The following is a 21,800-nucleotide window of genomic DNA, read 5'->3' as shown; positions in this document are numbered from 1 at the left end:
AAATGGCCACCAAATCCCAGATAAACCTCCCTGTTCCAACAAACTAAGTTATCACCACTGTCAGTATTGTTGGTGCGCTCAAAACTATTTTAGGTGCTATATGCTTTTTGCCTTTATAACATGAATAACCTTTAATATAACCAAATAAATTGGGCCTATGGATTCCGTGCACAAGTACCCCTTAACTGCTTGAGAAGGGAAAGTTAGGGAGACCATTGGGAGGCATAATCATACGCATAGCTGATGCTCAAGGAAAAATGCTATATATTACAGTTTTTTCTTTTTCTTTTGCTCTTTCAGAATAAATTTTGTGGTGCGCACTTGGCACCATCACGCAAAAAGTATGCGGATGCAAAAGAGTCCATTGAAACCATCCTGCTTTTAAAAAATCTTTTCCAACGGACTTGTGCAAGTCCTCTTCTCACCTTTTTCCGGCTGGTTCATCTCATCGCACAGGTGCAGGTCGATGCTCCGGGTGAATAAGTGATAGGAGGTTTCCTGCACGTCGTACTTTTCAAAGTACTGCAGGCTTTGTAGCTCCTTTTGCGTTTTGATGTTGTGGGCGGCGTGGCTTGCTGGGCTGTCTTGGGTTGGCGCAGTGGCGGGCTAACACATTGAGAAAAGGTAACATTTAACTATAAAGTCAAAGTTTCCAACTACAAAGAAATTGACTGGAGTGGGGTATGAACCTCCAGCCTCCGGAGTACTGTTCCGGTGCTCTACCAACTAAGCTATCCAGCCCTACCGGTATATTGGCTATATCCCACTTTATCAATATCTATGTCCACAGAAGCTATAAACTTATGCCATTCAGTTGGGGATTACGTCCAAGGTCACAATGCTAGTATCGTAAGGAAAATAGAAAACGGGGATCTCTCGCAGAGGAGTGTGGCTATTAAACCTAATCAATTAAACCTCAAGACTAGGTGCATGAAAAATAATAATAAACTGAACAAAAGAATTAACCAGAGTTGGATCTGAATCTGCAGCCTCTGGATTATTATTACGTCGCTCGCAGGCGGGATCTCCTGCGGCGACTCCAGCCTCCCTCGCAGGCAGCCAGTTCTGCCTTGGGCTCCGCCCCAGTATCCCTCTTCAGGACACCGTACCGTGCTCTACCAACTGAGCTATCCAGCCCTATGTTGGCGGTTTCCAAATTTGTTAACCCTTCCCGTACCATGGGCGACTTTTGTCGACAAGAAGAACCCCCACACACAGAACACCCTCAATCCAGATATATTTACTACTTTTCAGAAAGGCGGCATGTTGCTATGTTTGGCCACCCATACATCAACCATATACCAGCTGAAAGAGTGTTTTCGGATCATTCTAATGTGTAGTTTATTCATAGTATTACCATGAAGAAAAAAAAATGAGAAAAGTGCTTCATAAGTATCCACGCACAATTTGAGGTATGGAGTGCCCTTTGGTCATGTGGTGAAATGGCCTGCAGTTTGATAAATGGGACCAGATGAACAAAAAGGCATAACTTTCTTATATTTGCACATATGGAGTTCATTTTATATCACATAAAAGAGTAAGGTTCAAGGAACAAACTTTACACACAACACCTATTATTTAAATCACTCCTTGGCAGTGAAAATCTGGGTTGAAAAAGTGAGTTTTCGACTTGTGGTCATTTTTTCACGCTCTAGTGATTTCCGCATGACTGAGCAAACAATTTGGTTCTGGGGAGAGCAAAGTCAATAAACAATGTGGTAAGGAAAGGGTTAATATCTTTGTTCAAGGGTGCTAGTCAGAAGCTATTAACCGGTACATGCCATGAAGCCAGGGATCACGCCCAAAGTCATGATGCCAGCAACATTAGCAATGCTGCAAGGTAATAGCAATCAGGCATCACTCAGAGAGGATACATGAGTTTTTATTACAAATATTTATCAAATAAACAAGAAAGGGAAACTGGTCGATACCTGTCCTTTATCAGCTGCCCTCGCTTTACTGAGATTGGCCGCTTTCTGGATGACGGGCATGAGGCTGCGGATGTGAAGTATGACGGCTTTCATCTGGGAGTCGGTCAGCACCCATAGGATGTCGTCCAGCAGCATCTGAAGCTTGGACGTCACCAAGCTGCAGTCGACCTCCCGCTTCTTGATGGTAACCCGCACCTGGTTACCAGGGAAAAGAAAAGCCAGGTACAAGTGGGCACTGCTTGTTTTTTTTTACGGTGCTTATAAATAACATTCATAAATACCTCAGACAGTTTAGCTATTCCTATAGGTCGAGAGCCCGTCACGTGGCCTGTCTTAAACAGATGATAAAGACATGGCTAGCTGGTCTTAAACACTTTTCCAGTGTCACAATAAAATGTGGACTCCTGAAAATCCAGTGCCTCTTATCGTTTCATTGGTTGACCGTTCACAATCCTCACAAAGGCATGCGCAACACTACCAGGGAGTCAGAATTTTAAAGTTCTAAATTCAAAACGCAACGCGCCAGGTGCGTTCTCCGCGACATCGCGCAGAACATGATACACGCGCGTCAATCTCCATAAAAGGGTTGTTTACATCTTACTCGCCAGCTGAACACTCCATTATTTTGCAAGAGGGATATTTCAAAAAGCATAAAGTGAATTTGTTGAACAAAATCGGTATGGTTTGAACGAATTATATGATTTTTTTTACCGAAAAGGTATTTATGAATGGGAATAAATATGTGCTCCGTCAGTATTTATCACTCTGTTTAAGACCACTTAGAGTCTGGGTGCTGATAATTACCCTCGCCTCCTGCTCGGGTAATTATCAGCACCCAGACTCTAAGTGGTCTTAAACAGAGTGATAAAAACCTCCAGAGCACACATTTATTCCCTTAATAATAAAAAAACCACTACTCCAACATTTACACCAGGGCCAAATTTCTTGGCTCTGCTTACCTTTAGCGATAAATCCCTGCTTACTGTAGCAGAAAATTCCGTGCTTAGGGTAAGCGTATTTCACACATTAGTGAGGAATTTTGGCTTTTGCGCATGCGTATATCCCATAACTAAGGATTTTGTGCTGACAGGTTAGCACAGAATTTTTCTGCTAGCGCTGTTCGTACAAAATGATGATCGTAAGCGCGGAATTCTGTGGTTAGCAGGGCCAAGAAATTGGGCCCTGGGCCCAATTTCACGGCGCTGCTTAACAGTTAGCAGAAAAGTTGTGTTTAGCAAAGCAGAAAAATGTGCTAACCTTAAGCACTATTTCACGGCGTGGATGTGCTAACGGTCACGCGTGCATGGAGATTTCTATTGTTACGTCACTACGTTAAGCAAATTTCCCCCCCGAGGTTAGCGTGCCTTTTGCTGTGCTTATGCTTACGGTCTCCGTGAAATAGACGAAGACTCTGTTAAAAAAAAATCGTGTGCTTAGCAGCGCCGTGAAATTGGGCCCAGGTTACCATTGACATACACTTGTACATGTAGGTCCACATATTATTCTTAGGTCTTGATGGTACCTTGCAACTGTTTACCAGTGAAATGAAACAGTCGTAACTCATTATACGTACACTTCCTGAGTCTTGATGGTACATGCCTGTTTGCCTTACCTTTCCTTGATTAGTGATCAACCTAATTGGGGTAGTGGGCCGTTCCTTGTCAGTTTCAATCGCATCTAATGTCAGGCGCACGGTGGACCATTCCAATTCTTTGAAGGTGAGTATCTGTTCCCGATTGGAGTCTTTGATGCGGCTGTAGCGCAGGTCTGCCGCTTTCCAGTTGGGAGTTGTGCTCTGAACAATGAGTTGGGCAATCTGTATGAAAAACAAATTTAATGAATAAGTGCATAAATATATGTGATGCGATCAAGCTAAATGAGTCGTTTGTCGGGAATTTTTATTTGAAGATACAGGCCAAAATAGGGCCACTTCATCACATCACTTCATCACATCTCTTGGTGTTCCGAATTCATAATTTCTGAACTAAAGATGGTATCAGCATGCGGTTTTCACAGCAGTTATGCTGAGATTGTGCTCTTTTCAAATCTGTTATAACAAAATTGTTGACCGGGGTCGACAAACGACTCATTTAGCTTGATCGCATCACATATAATAAATAAGTTAATACATCATAATGAGGAAACAATAACAATTTATAGATAAAACACCAATTGATAGTGCACTGTACATTTAAACAGTTAAACAAAATAAACTAAACTAGGTAACCATGAAAAAGTCCAAGAGAAAAATAAGAAGCCGATAATTTAAAATTGAATGCTAGAAATATGGCCAAAAAACTGACTTTTATAACTGGCATACATGAAAATCTATTAATTAAAAATTATAAACGAAGAGACAAAATACAGTACATTTGAATTACAGGTGCATAGATGACTCGGTACCGTGCAAGGTAAAACAAATAAATAATAATCATGGGGAGGTGGGGTTAATATTGTGGTCCGAAGCATTCAATTAACAAATTAATTGTATATGTATTTGCTAGCAAGCGTTGTGCTTGTGCTGTTTATTTTTCATTTTGTCTCGTTATTCATTAGTTGTGCATCCCCTGCACTTTAGATGCCCTTAAGCAAGGTTGTACTGGGTGGGCAGGCGGGTATTGCAAAATTCAATTTGTTCTAATTGGCTTCTTGAGTCTACGCATGTATAATGTTGAGGGTTTCGTACTTGTGTAGCTACAGCAAATGCACAGAGCAGGATTACCGAGAAGGAATGGGACTAAATTGTGCAGACATGGCATTATATAGTGTTTTTCCTCTTTTCCAAAAAAAAGAAGAACAAAAGATGAGTAGTTTTGTGAAATTTTACTGAAGTAACAAACGAACTAACAAACCAACAAAGAAGAAATCTAACTTAGTGACTGACACAAGTACCGGTAGAAGTTATAACAGTATGCAAAGTCTGGTCATGAATATTTGGGACGAACAATGACAGACATGACAGAGGAATGACTCATTGAGTTGGGAATGGATTACTTGTGATTGACATGTGATTGACACGTGATTGACATGTGATCAACTTATGATTGACTTGTGATTAACTTGCGATTGACATGTGACTGACACGTGATTGACTTTTGATCAATCTGTGCTTGACTTGTAATTGGAATGCTATCAACTTGTGATTGACATGTGATCAACTTGATCGCCCACTGTTCAACTCTTTTTTAGTTTGTGAATGACTTGCGTTAACTTTGTGATCAACTTGTGATCACTTTTTTCTTAATCTGTAATTGACTTGTGATGGACTCGACTAGTGATTAATATGTGGTGGGGAATGGCAACTCTTCTACATCAAAGGATCTGGCATCACTATCCTACCTGTAGGTTGATGTGGAATGTATCCGACTTGAGCGTGCCCGTTATCGAGTTGATGTGAATGTACATGCCATCAACGACCTTCTCAGCAAACCCATACCTACTCACAGGTCTGCCAAAAACAAACATGTAAAAGCTTGAGCTGAAGTCAAGTAACGAATAAGAACATGTCAATCCTAGATTTGGGAAAGGTGGAGGGGGGAGAGAGGAGGAGGAGAAACCTCCCTGTTTAATCTTTCTTTAACCCTAACCAAACTCAACCCATCAAAGTTCAACAGCAGGTTTTGTTTAAATCTGTTGGGATAGGTACAGTACCCCTAAACTGATGGTCTTTTGACTGGGGTTGGCATACCTCCGGAAACTAAATCCAACAGTGTGTGTGTACAATTTGTGGGTGTTGGAATTTGCCAGAATGGGTATGGTTCCTAGTAAATTTCGCTGGGGAGTAAGGGTTAATCGGCACACAACGTATTCCCTCAGTGCAGAGCCTTTATGAATTTGTAGACTACCGGTATATATAATTTCTAGTGGACAAGAAAGACATAAAAATTGTTTTGTTTTTGCAGGTCCCAGAGGACCATTCTAGAGTCCTCTTTGCTCGTATCTCACTGACTGATTGACCGACTCCAACAAACGGAAGTTCGACTCCATCACTCCTGAACTTATCAAATTACACTGGCTTCCAATCACACAAAGAATCAACGTGGTTTTTCCAGCATTTTCGAATACAAAACTTCAAACATGTCAGTGTAACAATATTGATCTATGATACTAACCCATCATGTAGTTCATTTCTGAAAATTACAGCAAAAGCCAATGATGTGCGTTCCCTTTAAAGGCGTGCGCGCATTTTGGTTACCCTGCTGGTAGAGAAGCCTCAGGTGCATGCGTACTACCTGAGCCCGTCTCACCTGAGCCTGGAGCCACCTCCAAAAATGGCTGGAGCCGGAGTAGTCTACAAGATTACCCAGTTCTGTAGACAACATGCATGCAAAAACTTCAATTTTGAACAAAAAAAGAGTTTTATGACTCTTCGCAAGCCTTGTTTTAAGTCTTGTTCTTGTGAGTGCTACCAACAAATCAAATACAAAGTTGTCGATAATCCACACTCACACTTGCTTTGCCGTGTCTTGCAGCGTGTCGACCGTTTCCCGTAGAGTCCGACATGTGGCCATTTCCAGCTCCACCTGGTCCAGATACTGCAGGTGTAAATGAAGCAGAAACATATATATGAGGATCAAGCTGTTCTTATGAATCAGATTAAAGGGACACTAGGCCCTGAAATCCAAGAAAATGTTATGTTTTGGAATGTTTACTTATCCTATTTCAAACATCTGGTTGAAAGGAAACCAACCTAATGTCTTACCGTTCCCAAGAAAAGACGAAAAAAAACCCGCTTGTTTACATCGGACATTTATAACTGAGTACAGGTACATTTCTCATGTCGTTCTCAGTGTACGATATACACATTGTGTGTCTCGGGAACAGCGGCGACCAATCACCAATGCAAAAAATATGGTTTCTTCAACGTCCGCAAAAGGCGAGCACTTTACGAATCACAACTAGCACCCAAACAGCTCGAATTTATGGGGTCGCAAAAGTGGACCCCGAAATTCGTTCTCGCACGCATAATACAGGAATAACACAAAAACGCCCAGTTTTGAAAGGATAGCTTAGTTGTGTGGATGTTTATATCCTACTTTTAATGATATTTCCGATTTAACATCATCTCGTTCAAAGCGCGTTTTGCAACCCAATTGGGCTGTTCCGGGACCTAGTGTCCCTTTCAATGCATTTATGGTAAATAGCACTACGTATTTAATAAGGAGAGTTTTAATATTGAACTTTAAGAAATGCTGTAGACCTGAAATGAAGTGGGATACATGAAGCACCTAGCGCAGGGGTGTGGCAGACTCTCGCGTTAGCGACTATGTGTATGATGGGTGTGGTAGACTAGACAGAGTGGCGTGGTAGACTAGACAGAGTGGCGTGGCAGACTTAAATTAGAGGGTTGGGAAGACATGGCAGATTGGCGTGTCAGATTTCAAATTTAGAGGGGCTCGGAGACTATGCAGAGGGGCGTGGTGGACTACAATGTATGCAGAGGTGCAAGGCAGACTTGAAATAGAGTGTTTATGCAGGGGGGCGTGGCAGACTTGAAATAGAATGTTTATGCAGGGGGCGTGGCAGACTTGAAATAGAGTGTTTATGCAGGGAGCGTGGCAGACTTGAAATAGAGTGTTTATGCAGGGGGCGTGGCAGACTTGAAATAGAATGTTTATGCAGGGGGGCGTGGCAGACTTGAAATAGAATGTTTATGCAGGGGGGCGTGGCAGACTTGAAATAGAGTGTTTATGCAGGGGGCGTGGCAGACTTGATATAGAGTATTTTATGCAGGGGGCGTGGCAGACTTGAAATAGAGTATTTTATGCAGGGGGCGTGGCAGGCTTGAAATAGAGTATTTTATGCAGGGGGCGTGGCATACTTGAAATAGAGTGTTTTATGCAGGGGGCGTGGCAGACTTGATAAAGAGGGTTTGGCAGATTATGCTGCCCAGTGTGGCAGACTATGTAGAGGGGCGTGGCAGACTTTAAAAGAAAGGGGGAGAGCGCTTTGTTGAGGGGTGTAACAGATTAAAATAGAGGGTTGGGCAGACTACGCAGAGGGGCATTAAAAATACATGTACATGTTGGTGATCCAGTCATTTCAAATGTAATTAGGACTAACCAATAACATGCAAAAGCACTTTAATTATAGTGCTACGTTTTGTAGCTACATGTAGTTGAATCCCTTTACTTACAATGCAGATTGGATGTGTTTTCAACTTGGTCCAGGGAATCTAAGAAAAAAAAACACACCAGAAATGTGTACATGTATCAGAAACACATCACTACAGTTTTAAAATACTATTTCTATCACACTTCACTGAAACTGTATCCCTTAAAACTGCAATGGCATGAATGATATTGTATACTATTGGTGTATGTGTGTACATGTACATTGTATGTAAATTAAATTTAATGTACTGAAACGAGGCACAAAAACGCCCTTCACTGTACATGATGAAAAACAATAAAGGCATTATCAAAATCATCAGCAGACGAAATCAATGAACGCAGAAGCCTGAACACGTCTATTTATACATTGTGCACATGCAATATACACATGTACATGTACACGTACATGGACATGTACATGGACATGATGTACCTGTACCCCAGTCATGCCAGTGCATGTAGTGTTGATCTTGTACTGTACTTGTATACTTAGTCATAATAATAGGCCTATGTGTACACAAAGTATAATGTATACTTAGTCATAATGCATAGTAAATTTAGCAAGGGTGAATGTGTCTATGTAATGGATGTACAATGTATATTACATGTATGTACATCAACTGATCCACAGGCATTTGAGTACACATTGTGCCTATCGGCATATATGCACATGTACATTGCAGTATCAATTTTATTGATTCATTCACCCACACAACCTGTGTAGATTTGAGCTTGGATGAATAATATTCAGATGTCTGTACAGTATACATGTACTGTGTAACCATGTACATGTGTGCATGGTCAATGGGGCTTTGTAACAACTGTACACTGAAAGTGGGACATATTAGATGTCCACCCCACCACACCCCCTCCCCAACAACTTGTCAAATTATAAAACAACCACTTGATATCAATCTAACCGGTCACAGGTCATCAGTTCTGGAGTGCCTCAGTCCAATGACTACATTGTTTGCATCCTGTGCCCTGGTACATGTAGGCCTATGTGGGTTGATAGGAACATGGTGCTTGTGTTCTTGGGCAAGACACTTTACCACAATTGCCTCTCTCCATCGAGTAGGCCTACATGTATATGTACTGGTACATGTTTGTAAATGGGTACCCGCAAGGGTACGTCCCAGTGAGCTGCTGCAGAAAATGGGTCTCACGACCTGATGTCGAACAGGGTAATAATTGTGAAGTTCTTTAGGACTTTCGAATGCACTGCATTATTTTAAAGAGGTTGTGGAATGCTCGAAGACATTTCCGTCATTTTTCGGGTACCTAGCCTATATGTAGCCTAAGGTGTGATGAAATAAAAACGACTATTGTTTCTGTCATAAAATGGGTACAAAAGGTATTTTTGAGAGCTGTTTTTCAAGTCCTGTCATGCCTGTTTCGACCCGAACGTGCAATTTCTGTAAAAGTCGTCGTTGCGGGCAGCAAACAAAACACAGTAAATCGTGACGTAATAAACAGGACTCCCGATGCAGAGTAGCATAAACGAGTCCTGTTTATTACGTCACAATTTACTGTGTTTTGTTTGCTGCCCGCAACGACGACTTTTACACAAATTGCACGTTCGGGTCGAAACAGGACCTGAAAAATAGCTCTCAAAAGTACCCTTTGTACTCATTTCATGACAGAAACAATAGTCGTTTTTATTTCATCACACCTTAGTCTACATATACCCCAAAAATGACGGAAATGTCTTCGAGCATTCCACAACCTCTTTAACAAAGTGGCTATTTTTACGCTAACTGTTTTTCAAAGGCTACAGTTATGGAATTGCAACATATTTTATAGAGAACTTAAATGAGGTTTAATATCTACATTGATTGAAGCACTTCGGTAGCTACGATCAATTTGTATTTTTAATACAGACGAGTTCAAGGCCCAGAGATAATTCCCAAAAGTATGTACATGCACTCATGCATGTCATGTATTGTCTCACTTTATTGTTTTACATTAAATCAAATCCTATATCTGTAGCTGATTCTTCTAGCAGACCCATGGCTCTGAAGAATTTTTTCAAAGAGACGTCATGTTCAAGAACCAATTGAGTGATTACTGCATGATGCCTATGTACATTGTACGTGCAATGGTTGACTTCAGAGAAAAAATAGCAACAACATTATGTTTCTCATTAGACAAAATGTTGGAGAAATTGGCACAGCTACAACTCTCATACTGTGTACGAGAATCCCAAAACTTGAAAGCATGACATTTAAGGCCAAATAAAAAAAAGCGTGTTTCTCGTACAGGTTTTTGAAAAAAGGATGAAGAGGGGATTTTTATTTTTATTTTTTTTCAAGATGGCCGTCATTTTAAAATTTCCTGCAACCGTTGGTGTTCGCACTGTTCAAAGACACTTTTAAAATGAAAGGCAAGTTGGACAAGAGAACTGAGCAAATTTACATATACATACAATACAGATTCAGTTAGAGTTGTATTGGCCTACAATGAACAGTTTTAGATGCATTCGCTTTAACCATGGACTTTTTCAGTGTTTTTATTACTGCATTTTTCAAAAATAAAAATAATACAAAAATCCAGGTGGCCTCCAAAAAGGAAGTGGGCGGGTATAAAAAACATGTTTTTTTTTACTTCGCCTAAGATATTGAAAACATGCAACACAAGAAAATAAACTGGCACATATAACCATAGAGCAAGGACCCAAGGAGTCAGAACTCTTGGGCGATTTACATTTTGACCATTAACATACCAATCCCTCGGGAATGTCTATAGCTACAGCACTGTGACCGCAAGCCTCGACCATTCAAAGCGTGAATGCCAGCGGCCTTTGAACACGATGATCGTCGCCGCCTTTTTAGTTGGTAACCAACAACCTCCCTATATGCTGCATAATAAGTCATGTCACGTCGCTGCTCTTTTAAAAAAAAAATATTTTACGACAAGATAGGTTTTGACAACTGCGCAGTTGTTAGATGTGAGTTATGAACTGAAGTTAGCAATGTGCAGTTGTTGGTGCTTAAAAGCGTTATCTGTCCCTGTAATTTGGAGATAAATTGGATTTCTTTCAGATAAGTTTTCATGTATTTTCAGACGTTTTAATTTGCAATATATATCATTGATGAAATGTGTTTTTTTGGAAAATTTCACAACTTTTCACACTAAAGCTACAGAGCATTTTGTTCTTCATGAAATGATTGTTCCAGTGATGTTGACCATATTTATATACAGTATCATCCAACTGCAAACAAACACTTCAAAATCATTCATTTTTAGCGATGTATGACAACTGCGCAATGTGCGCATGCGTATTTACCACGGTAGGGCCTACTGTCTACGAAGCCATGCAAACTCCTTTTCTGGCATTAGTTAGCGCGGATCTCTATTGTGTCGAGATTAGCGTAGTAAGCAACTGAGCAGCTGGCTGCCAGGTGCTTTCTATTGTAGCTTTCGAGCGCGGCGACCATCATTTTACTTTCTTGGAGTACGAACTCCTTGGGTCCTTGCTCTATGATATAACAACCAGTCCAACACAGTCTCAAACTCCTTAGCACATGTACATGTAGGAAGTCAAAAGAAACATCTGGCACCCAGTCTCCATTTCTATACATTTTCTCCAAAGATTCTACATGTACCAGACTACTGTAGTCAATCTTTTCAAAAAGTTGGACAGTACCAGTCTAATCTTTGGCTTCAAACTGCAATCACTTTGCATCACTCTCAGGTGCAAAATGTTGAAGAAAAGTCTCCTTTAAAAATTGAATTGAGACCCCAAACTTGGATGGTGAATAATGAAGACCTTCTCTTTGCCTCATAAAAATTTAGGAGAATTTTGTTGGCTCAGAGTGAGTAAAGTTGGCCTGGAGCACGTTTTGGCGGCCCTTGAACTGGAACATGTTTCTGACGTCACAGCCGTGACCTGAAACATGTTTCCTGTGCACCGCGAAAATGACTGACCGGAAAATTGTTCATGACGTCATGTTACTGCCTACGTGACTGCACAACCCCCCAAAAACATCACGCAGCGACCGGACATGATTAACAATAACATTCAAAGCAGAAGTGGGAGGTTTTTTTTATAGCGTTTCCCCTAGAGTTCTAAAAAGAGTAGGCCTGATATTCTGTATCAACTTTCGTACCAATTGAAGGTAAAAACCCACTATTTAAACCCCATTTATGGTAAAAAGTAACGTCGTCTGCTAAGCTTGTATACCTTTCCGCCATCTTGAAATGTAGGTGAACTGACCGGAAACTTTGGTTCAATTTTGGTCGCAACAATGACGTCATTTCAGTGTAACCGAAGCGCCAAAACGGCCGCGAACCAGAAACATGTTTACGGTCACAGCGCCAAAACGTGCTCCTGATTTGGTTCTGCATGTTTTTCTGCACTCCGGGTCCCAGTCTGGTCAATATCCTACCTTGACGGAGAGTTTGTTGCACACCGCTTTGTTGAGTACCAGCCAGGACGGGAATTCTAGAACCTCCATCAGAGCATCCTCATCAAGCTCCAAGTCCGACAGATTCCCCTCGCCTTTGAGCGTGCTCAGACGGATCCTATCCTGCGACAGGTTCTTGGCAAATCTGGAATATTCAATTGAATTGAAAAAAAAAAAAAAAAAAAATGAAAGCGTGGTCTTCAACTGTATTCTAGTTTGAGAAAAATCAAATTAGTCTAACTTATTTATTAGTCATTGGTGTGTTTTGTTGAACAAATCGTTATGTCCGTGCAACAAGATCATACATGTATCTTGTAAAATGGCGTGTGACGTCATGTACGTGACTGACAATACACTTTTGTTCAATTGACTAAATCTTTAGATAACAATTATTTGCCCACTTGATAACATTGTTGCATTACCCAGGCCCTGTACTAAGAAAATAATGAAGGGCAGGTTTTAATTGCTATCATGTATACTTTTATCATGTTTATGGAAAAAATTCACCGTTTTTTGTGGCTGACATTACACTAAGCCTAAGGTAATTTTCCAAAAAATAAACTCCGAGAGTGGTTATTTTCACACATACATTTTTTGTAAATAACTTCAAGAATATTAGATTAATGAAAATACTAAAAGAAATTACTTTTGTGTTCATACCCAGAATTTTTGGCATAAACAGAGCTTCAACTTCAAAGTGCTGTAACTTACAAAATAATTGGCTGAGAACAATGGTTTATTTATTTCAAGGCACTTCAGAATATGCCCTATCAATTGTTCATGTAGGAAAGATACCGGTATTTGAGAAAAAAAAATCATTTTGAAATGTTGACCCTCATGTCGCACTTGTGTGGAATTGCCCATATGATACGTACGCCATTAGTTTTCCCTTTATGACTTTGTAACCATCAGAGGGATGTCCTAAAAAGTGAAATTTAGCATTATTATTATTATTATTATTATTTATTCGGCCAACAAATGAACAAAAGTACAATGACAAAGCAAATAAAATATTTTCCCTAGCAGGGAAAATATTGAAGCATTTAGTTGGAAAACACTTGCTCACTCAGAATTTTTCAGACCAGTCTCAGGGTTTGTACAAATGTTGTACAACTTCAAAGGGTGTCGAGTGGCGTACCGAAACGCGAAGCGACAATCGCCCCGAAATTGACAATTGCCCCTGAAATTGACAATCGCCCTGAAATTGACAATTGCCCCGAAGGAAAGAAGTACATGTCATGCATGTGTATGCCATTTAGTTTTCCCCTTCAATGACTTTTCAACCATCCGAGAGGGATGTCCTAAAAAGTGAAATTTAGCAGTAGGCCCTAGCACTAGCACAGGGAAAATATTGAAACATTTAGTTGGAAAAGACTTAAAAATTTTTTAGACCAGTCTCAGGGTTTGGACAACTAGGCCTGACAAGTCCCATCTGCATGACCGTCAACCATAATATTCACGTATGAAAAAAACAAACACAATCACAAACACAATGACATTACGGCGATCGTGAAGTGAAGGGCCCCTGTTTTGTTTTGAGTCAAAAATGTTTTTTTATTGCTCAAAAATCACCTTTACAATCAAAAGCAGACTTTTCTCAATTCTATTTCTAATGACACCCATTTTGCAATTTCGAACAGATTCTTGGGGTAGAAATCACGATTTTCCCACGCTGTTTGTGCCTTGCGATTCAGCGCGCCGTGCGTGCTCACGGTACATCACGCGGTGATCGCCATCTTTATTTTCGGGTCGCATGTTGTCGCCGCGCTGTCATCGTCATTTTACCCCCAAATTTCCCTCAAAAAATCAAAACCCTGCCCTCTATCTATGACATACCTCTTTATTGAGAATGTCGCCAACTAGTTTGGTAGGTCCAATAATTTGAAAGTGGATTTTGTTCCCTTATCAAAAGTTATAGGAACCGGGCCCTACACTCATGACACTTGTACTTCACGATCGCCGACATTTATTTACATACACAGTCGCACAATACGCCTACGACGAGTACGACGACTGTCGTTCATCGGTTCAACTTACTTTGAGAGATGCTTGATGATTTGTCCCTTAATTATCGACGCCATCTCAACCGCCTTTTGCTTCCCTTCGAGACTCTCATCAACCCTTTATACGTCGTAAATTATCGTTTTAATTTGACAGCTTTAATCGTCCGACTTCGATGCCACACCGCACCAAGCAGCTGCCATTTTGTTTTCCATGAAGCGATAGAGGGCGCTCTTGACTTAACCATGCAACACGCATGCAGCACTTAAAGCTATAGTCCATCATTTGTAATTAGTGCATTTTATTCGTTTGAAGCAACAAAAGTGTTCAAAATATAATGAAGGATACTGAACAACTTACTTCATGAAGTTTCAGCTCAGCTTCAGCTTCATATTCCAAGAAAAACAGCATTCTAGGATCGCAATTTAAAATCAAAGGTTGCTAAATCATGTTTTGAATTGGGCCTGAATTCAGCGTCCGAGACACGTTCTCCAATGGTATACAAAAACCATACGAGTACGTATTTGATATTGACTTGAACCATTGAGCACCACTGATTTACCATTGGTACCATTCAGCACCATTCGCTTTTACCATACGAGTACCATTTGCTAGTGTTTCAACCATCGAACACTGACCATTGGTAGGCCTACGTACACCACTCAACACCAAAGGTTATAAACCATACGTCGATCGAGTACCATTTGATATTGACTTGAACCATTGAGCACCACTGATTTACCATTGGTACCAGTCAGCACCATACGGTTTTACCATACGAGTACCGTTTGCTAGTGTTTCAACCAACGAGCACTGACCATTGGTAGGCCTACCACTCAACACCAAAGGTTATAAACCATACGTCGATCGAGTACCATTTGATATTGACTTGAACAATTGAGCACGTACCACTGATTTACCATTGGTACCTTTCAACACCATTCGGTTTTTGGCATGCAATACCATACGAGTACCGTTTGCTAGTGTTTCAACCATCGAGCACTGACCATTGGTAGGCCTACCACTCAACACCAAAGGTTATAAACCATACGTCGATCGAGTACCATTTGATATTGACTTGAACAATTGAGCACGTACCACTGATGTACCATTGGTACCTTTCAACACCATTCGGTTTTTGGCATGCAATACCATACGAGTACCGTTTGCTAGTGTTTCAACCAACGAGCACTGACCATTGGTAGGCCTACCACTCAACACCAAAGGTTATAAACCATTCGTCGATCGAGTACCAGTTTGATATTGACTTGAACCATTGAGCACGTACCACTGATTTACCATTGGTACCAGTCAGCACCATTCGGTTTTACCATACGAGTACCATACTGCTAGTGTTTCAACCATCGAGCACTGACCATTGGTAGGCCTATCACTCAACACCAAGGTTATACCATACGTCGATCGAGTACCATTTGATATTGACTTGAACCATTGAGCACGTACCACCGATTTACCATATTGGTACCATTCAGCACCATTTGGTTTTCATGCAATACCATACGGGTACCATTTGTTAGTGTTTCGACCATTGAGCATCATGGAATTACCATCGGATACCATTGGTTATGTTTGGTTACCATATAACACTGGTTTACCATATGAAACCATACAGACCAGCATTTGTTAACCATTATAGTATACCAACGATTTTACCGTTCAAAACGATTCAGTCACAATGGTCACCATTGGTTACCATTGTAATACCATTGACTTTTTTTTTGGTAAAAGGGGTGTGGCAGATGCACGGGGGGGGGGGGGGGGGGGGTATAGATTGCCACTTCTGAGCCCGGCGGCCCACACAGTACGTCTGAGACTCCGCGCGGTAGTGGTTCTATTCTGTGTCTCCTGGGTACTGCAACAGCATCATTGCAACGCGTAGTAAGTTGCAGGACTGGCGCGTGGTGGCTAGCGGACGCTGATGATGATGGCCCCCTTATTAAAGATGACATCTGGATGTTGCCAAGAAGTTGGTCTTGAAGAATTGAACAGTCGCGGCCTCCCTTATCAGGCAGGTGATTCCACCATACAAGGGTCCTTCAATATGAGGAAAATTTGAAGCAATCGTTTTCACGGTGCTGATCATAGATGGGTAAAAGAGATTGTTAAAAGATGTTCGTGTTGCCATTTCTTCCACGTCTGTTTTTGTTCATCAAGTTACCTGCATTTGAATTTTTTGGTGTCATGTCCACTTTGGTGTGGAATTGCCCGTAATAAATGGACTAGTATGACAGTGACTGGTATACATAGTTCTGCGCCACTTTTATCCCAAATTTGTGATTAGTCCGACGGAAGTTTAATGCATGCAAATCTTGCCGCTCTCGGCTGTAATTCCAGCCTGTTTTTTGTATTCTTGATGATATTGTAACGTCGGTGCCGGGCCGCCGGCAGAGGGCACCAGCACGGACTCCATCGCAGTGCAACCGTAGCGTCGGGACCCCTGTGCTCGGCCAGGGAGACCCGTTGCCAGCCTACGCCGACTCAGTAGTGTGACATTTTCAGGGTAACCGTTTTAACCGATTTTCAGCTAACTTTGACAGATTTTTTGTTAAAAGACAAGTTTGACAGAAAATTTGACAGAATGGATTTTTTAGGCAGATTTCTGGCAGAATTCTGCAGAAATGGTTATTTGTGTACATGCGTGTTACTTTGTGAAAATGAAAATCACTCGGTTCTGTAAAATACGCATGCGCAGCGAGCAGATCAAGTCCGTGGGTGATACTTCGTAGTGTCACTGACAATAGGCGTTAAGACATAGCTTGAAGTGGGTATTTTTATTGTCCGTTTCCTAAACTGGTCCCTTTGGGAAATGTATGGGGTTTTGTAGAAGGGGGGGGGGAGGTTTTCAACTTTCACCAACATTTGAATTAAACTAGAAAATCTGATATTAATTGGTTCTTCAGAATTTTATTCCTCCCTCGAAATATTTTGAGAGAACAGTTCGTACGGAATTTTACAAACCTTCATTTTGTTACAAAAATATTGACATTCAGACTTCATCAACCACTGACTTTTTTTTTTACTGCAGATCATTTTTTAATACATATTTATGAAGTCGTGGCGGACACTGACATAGATTTAAATCTGATCATAATCGCTGTCTTTGTTGAATGTATTTTCGACCCTGCGTATTAGTTAATCACAGTTGAAAAGCCTACATTATTTCATATCATGCAATGCTGCTAAGCTTTTAGTGTTATAGCATATAAATACTTTTTAATTTCAAGAATCCAAAGTAGTCAAGGTAAGCATCCCAGCACCTCGAACCGCAGATTAACGTCGCTGTTCCACGCAGTAGGTTCAATGCGTACTACCGTTGCCACCACACTCTCGTTAAACAGGTTGGTGACGAGGGTGACCCCATCAGTGTTACCGTTAAAGATCTGAAGTGGAAAAAAAGTACAACCCAAATTTTGTAAATCAGGAAAACTCATGCAACAGCTTTAAAATGAAACTGGCGGTACAGGCGGTACAGGCGAAGGAAAAGGTATACAGGCGTACATAAATTCGATTAATCTGATCAGGGCGTCCGACATTTTTAGATGGAATTAGTGATTTTAGATTTAAAGAACCATAAACGACGGGCAGTAACGAATGTATATTTAATTATCTGACAATTGTGGCGCTTTTACAAAGCTGAGGTACAGAGCGCCACCAGGCGTTTTCCTTCAAGAAGCAACGGTCGAATTAAGGCCGACGTTATTGCGTACTTATAAGTATTTCAGATTTGTATTTTTATAAACCAATTGATGCAAGTGCAATAAGGTGTATACCTTGATATCTCCGTTTCCATCCGTCACGTGTTCATAGTTGGACGAGGACAGCTTCTGATACGCCACCTTGTATTGCGTCACGTACCATTGGTTAAAACCTTGTGTGGTGACGCCCAACACCACTGTACTATTAACGAGGTCCACCTCGATCCAGGAATCTGCGGACCTAGGGACGAGTAAATGTTGAAGAGGAATGAGGAACAAAATGAGAATATCAGTTGAAGTCAGGCTCTTCTTTCAGTTGCAATGTATGAAACAACCCAATAGTAGCTGCAACATTTGTTATATGCCATATCGCTTGGCCCGTGGTGGTGACGAGGGACCAATGTACGAGTTTACGATACAACTTTAAAAATTATGTGAGGTCATCTTAACAAACAAGCAAATGCACATAGAGGTACCCATAAAAAGCTAACATACACTTAAGTCATTACTGAAACGTTTTCAGAACGAGCTTGCTTAGATTTCGCAATAATGTGACTCACTATAAAGTGCGCCATCCAGCGTTTGTTTCGGGAATGCCACTTTTGAACTTCCCAGCCAACATCGAATCCCTTTACCGCACTGTGATCTCTAGACTTACTGGACTGTTGGCTAATAGTGTCACGAGTATATTCAATGGGCAAGTTCTTGTGCAAAACAAACCAAAATACAGTTTTGTGCGCGGCGGCTGCGGCTGTCGACCTTTTCGCCAAAACAAAATGGCCGTGGCGCCTACATTCTGAATCGCTCCTGCTGCACGCTGGTCTTTTCCCGTTGTACTCTCTCATAAACTTATCTCACGCGCTTATAGCGCATTACAGTCCATAGAGATTGCATCAGGATGCTAGACGCGGAGTGTCATGTGGTGATGTTATTTTCCCCCTTTGATACGTACCTTTTGGGTTCCCATCCACCATTTTCAAGGTTGAGACGTCCATCCTCAGCCGGGCAACAGTTAGAACTACCGCTCGCCCTGATGCGATCGCTAGGAATGGTTCCGTCTTCAAGACCTAGGGGCTCCGGACTCATACACGCTGTAAGTGCAAAACAAGCAAACGATAACTTATTTTGTTAACTTCGTGTGGTTGGATACTGTAAGCTCATTGGTCTAGAACGGACACGTGTCTGTTGTCCGATAAAAACGTCCGCATGTCACCCATCGATCCCCATTATACATGTAGTAAGACTGGATTGGACATGCGTGTACTGTATTTAGGCGCAGTGAAGATTCGGAAAATGCATATATAATAGATGTTCGCATCCATTGCCTAGATTGATTACAAATTGATCCGGCCAAAAAACAAGTGTGGTGATGACTCATTTCTGTTCACTTATGGGGCGGTATGCACACACTAAAAAGAACACACTCTTCCTGTTGAATCACCACAAAGTTTGAAATCAATATTACACAGCTGAGTTCACAGTCATGGACATAATGTGCACGAGACTTTCAGTGGTCCGTGCGAATATCCACTTTGTTTCCCAAAGTAAATTTATTTGCACTCACCGGAATCCACGCTTGTGTTTGTACCAATGTTTTGACCAGCTGGGGTAGGTGTCTTTCCCGTGGTAGTATCACCAGCTGGAGTAGGTTCCTTTTCCGTGGTAGTATGGCCGGCTGGGGTAGGTTCCTTTGCCATGGTAGTATGGTCAGCTGGGGTAGGTTCCTTTGCCATGGTAGTATGACCAGCTGTGGTAGGTTCCTTTCCCATGGTAGTATGACCGGCTGGGGTAGGTTCCTCTCCCACCGTAGTATGACCAGCTTGGGTAGGTTCCCTCCTTCCCGGGCAACGCTCCCGTATCTCTTGCATGACTTGCTTCATCCAGTCATCCGGATTATCAGTATCAGGCTCCGGTGGATGACCGAAGTAACATACTCTCTGCTTGCCCTCCACACCACCCGAGAGCACTTTCGATAAAGAAAATTAACGTTCATTTATAGCTGGATGTTTAATCAGGTCAGTCAAAACTTAGCGACTAACTTTTTTTCTCAAAAATATCAAATCAAATTCCTTTTTAAAATTCATTGCCTTTGGATTTTCACAGTATGCATATACGTACTTTAGTCTACCTACCGTTTGTAGAAAGTAAGGCCGGCCTGCCCAGACATCCACTAAAACTTATCCACAACATTAACCTATATATGTTAGGGTCTATACCAACAACTACAATAACCATATCTTTCTAAATGCATGTGAGCTATCGTAAAACATAATGTGCATGCAATATTTACAGATTCGTGCGATGCAATACAGACACTTCTTGTATGTGCGAAATGATTTAGCGAGTTCCACAGAGGATAGATGGTCACAAAGCTATGGGTAATGGTGGCCCGATCAGCTGGTTTGCGATTTGTCAACCCCGAGCAGAAAAGCTATGGACAATAATAATAATAATAATAATAATAATAGTGGAAATTTATAAAGCGCACGTATCCACCAGGACTGGTGCTCAAGGCGCTACATCATTATTACCCCTGCTTATTGGGCACATTAAACATTCCAAATACCATCTCAGCTCCCTGGGGAGTAAACAGCTCGATGCAGCCTGTTAGGCGCAAGGAAGCTAATTCAATCACAATAACCATCTCTGCCCTCACAGGTACCCATTTACTCCTGGGTGGAGAGAAGCAATGAGTGACAAAGGGCCTTGCCCAAGGGCACACGCACCATGACCCCGCCAGGACTCGAACCCACAACCTGCAGCTTTACCCGCAGACCACGAATCAGTGCCCTTAACCACGAGGCCACAGTACTCCACAATATAAAAGCCATGGGCAAAAAGATTACCGTTTCAAAGGTTCACGAATGTTGTACCAACTTGAGAACAATGAGTGTGTTCCACTTCAGTTTTTACCCTCAATGACTTTGAACTCAATCATGGCGCAAGACCTGTCGTTCGAGCGGGAAGTAAATGAAACTATGACAACGTAGGCGGGTCGTGTTCTCAGACTAGCCCGACTGTCTCATTCGATTACAGCTTCAATGAACGACTTCTCGAGTGTTAGTAAAAATTGAAATATATTTGGCCTACGTACCTGTAAGTACTGATACCATTAGAATCCAAGCTACTGCTCCGCCCATTGTCACAGATGCAATGACTGAGAATTAGTTTGATCTTATTAACCGTGTACGCAAACCACACGGATTCGCCTCATCAACTACGCAGACCAATGACAGAACAGACCGACGCGTTAAAATAGAAGGTTGTGTTAGCTATATAAGGCTTGTGCTCGATATCTAATAAGTGGTGTAGAGGCAGCTAAAGGCTGCTATTGATTCCTGAAACCTCGAATTTAACGAGCTCCTTGGCCGCAGACGTCGGTTTTCAGGAATTAATTCTTACCTGCAACGATTGTCTTTGATATTGCAGAAATCGATGAGAGGCAGTAGAGCACACTCCTTTTGAATAACCTTCTACATTTAACAACCACGTTCACCACGTAAACAAATAATGAAGCCTGGACCACACGGGACTTGATGTCAATTAAGTCCCTTAACAGATCCGTTCTTTGTTTATCCCCGCCGCTAATTTGGAAAATGAGTTTCAAGGTAGTCGCTTATTAAAGAATCGATA

The 21,800-nt window shown here is 41.5% G+C and overlaps 2 protein-coding genes across 3 annotated transcripts in view; both read right to left on the bottom strand.

The window, feature by feature from the left end:
* The window catches only part of LOC119724988 (UHRF1-binding protein 1-like), a 46,576-nt gene extending 32,000 nt beyond the window's left edge, over window positions 1–14,576 (bottom strand). For both annotated transcript variants that reach the window (XM_038196356.1, XM_038196363.1), the window contains exons 1-8: window positions 14,488–14,576; window positions 12,433–12,595; window positions 8,068–8,106; window positions 6,381–6,466; window positions 5,271–5,379; window positions 3,544–3,747; window positions 1,932–2,126; window positions 426–606 (exon numbers count right to left, since the gene is read on the bottom strand). In XM_038196356.1, coding sequence (XP_038052284.1) covers window positions 426–606; window positions 1,932–2,126; window positions 3,544–3,747; window positions 5,271–5,379; window positions 6,381–6,466; window positions 8,068–8,106; window positions 12,433–12,595; window positions 14,488–14,531 — 1,021 coding nt within the window. In that variant the 5' untranslated portion in view covers window positions 14,532–14,576. The remainder of the gene's footprint in view (window positions 1–425; window positions 607–1,931; window positions 2,127–3,543; window positions 3,748–5,270; window positions 5,380–6,380; window positions 6,467–8,067; window positions 8,107–12,432; window positions 12,596–14,487) is intronic.
* A 2,904-nt stretch (window positions 14,577–17,480) lies between these two features.
* Window positions 17,481–21,384, bottom strand: LOC119744688 (lactadherin-like). The gene is made up of 5 exons (XM_038221161.1): window positions 21,262–21,384; window positions 19,732–20,133; window positions 19,120–19,258; window positions 18,243–18,408; window positions 17,481–17,852 (listed from the first exon to the last, which is right to left on the bottom strand). The coding sequence occupies exons 1-5, from the start codon at window positions 21,305–21,307 to the stop codon at window positions 17,709–17,711; spliced, it is 897 nt and encodes a 298-aa protein (XP_038077089.1). The 5' UTR covers window positions 21,308–21,384; the 3' UTR covers window positions 17,481–17,708.
* Between the last annotated feature and the right edge of the window lie 416 nt (window positions 21,385–21,800).

This window comes from Patiria miniata, unplaced genomic scaffold (assembly GCF_015706575.1).
Source record: "Patiria miniata isolate m_02_andy unplaced genomic scaffold, ASM1570657v1 HiC_scaffold_1, whole genome shotgun sequence".
In the NCBI taxonomy this organism is placed as follows: Eukaryota; Metazoa; Echinodermata; class Asteroidea; order Valvatida; family Asterinidae; genus Patiria; species Patiria miniata.
The sequence above is the reverse complement of the archived record's forward strand: the minus strand, read 5'-3'. Positions and strand labels throughout refer to the sequence as shown.

Bases quoted from the DNA above. Each gene is read 5' to 3' on its own strand.
- LOC119744688 (XM_038221161.1), bottom strand. From the start codon at position 21,307: ATGGGCGGAGCAGTAGCTTGGATTCTAATGGTATCAGTACTTACAG. The intron at 19,259-19,731 runs GTGAGTGCAAAT...TTGCACTTACAG, and splicing joins AAACACAAGCGTGGATTCCG to CGTGTATGAGTCCGGAGCCC. The intron at 18,409-19,119 runs GTACGTATCAAA...ACTCGTCCCTAG, and splicing joins GGTGGATGGGAACCCAAAAG to GTCCGCAGATTCCTGGATCG.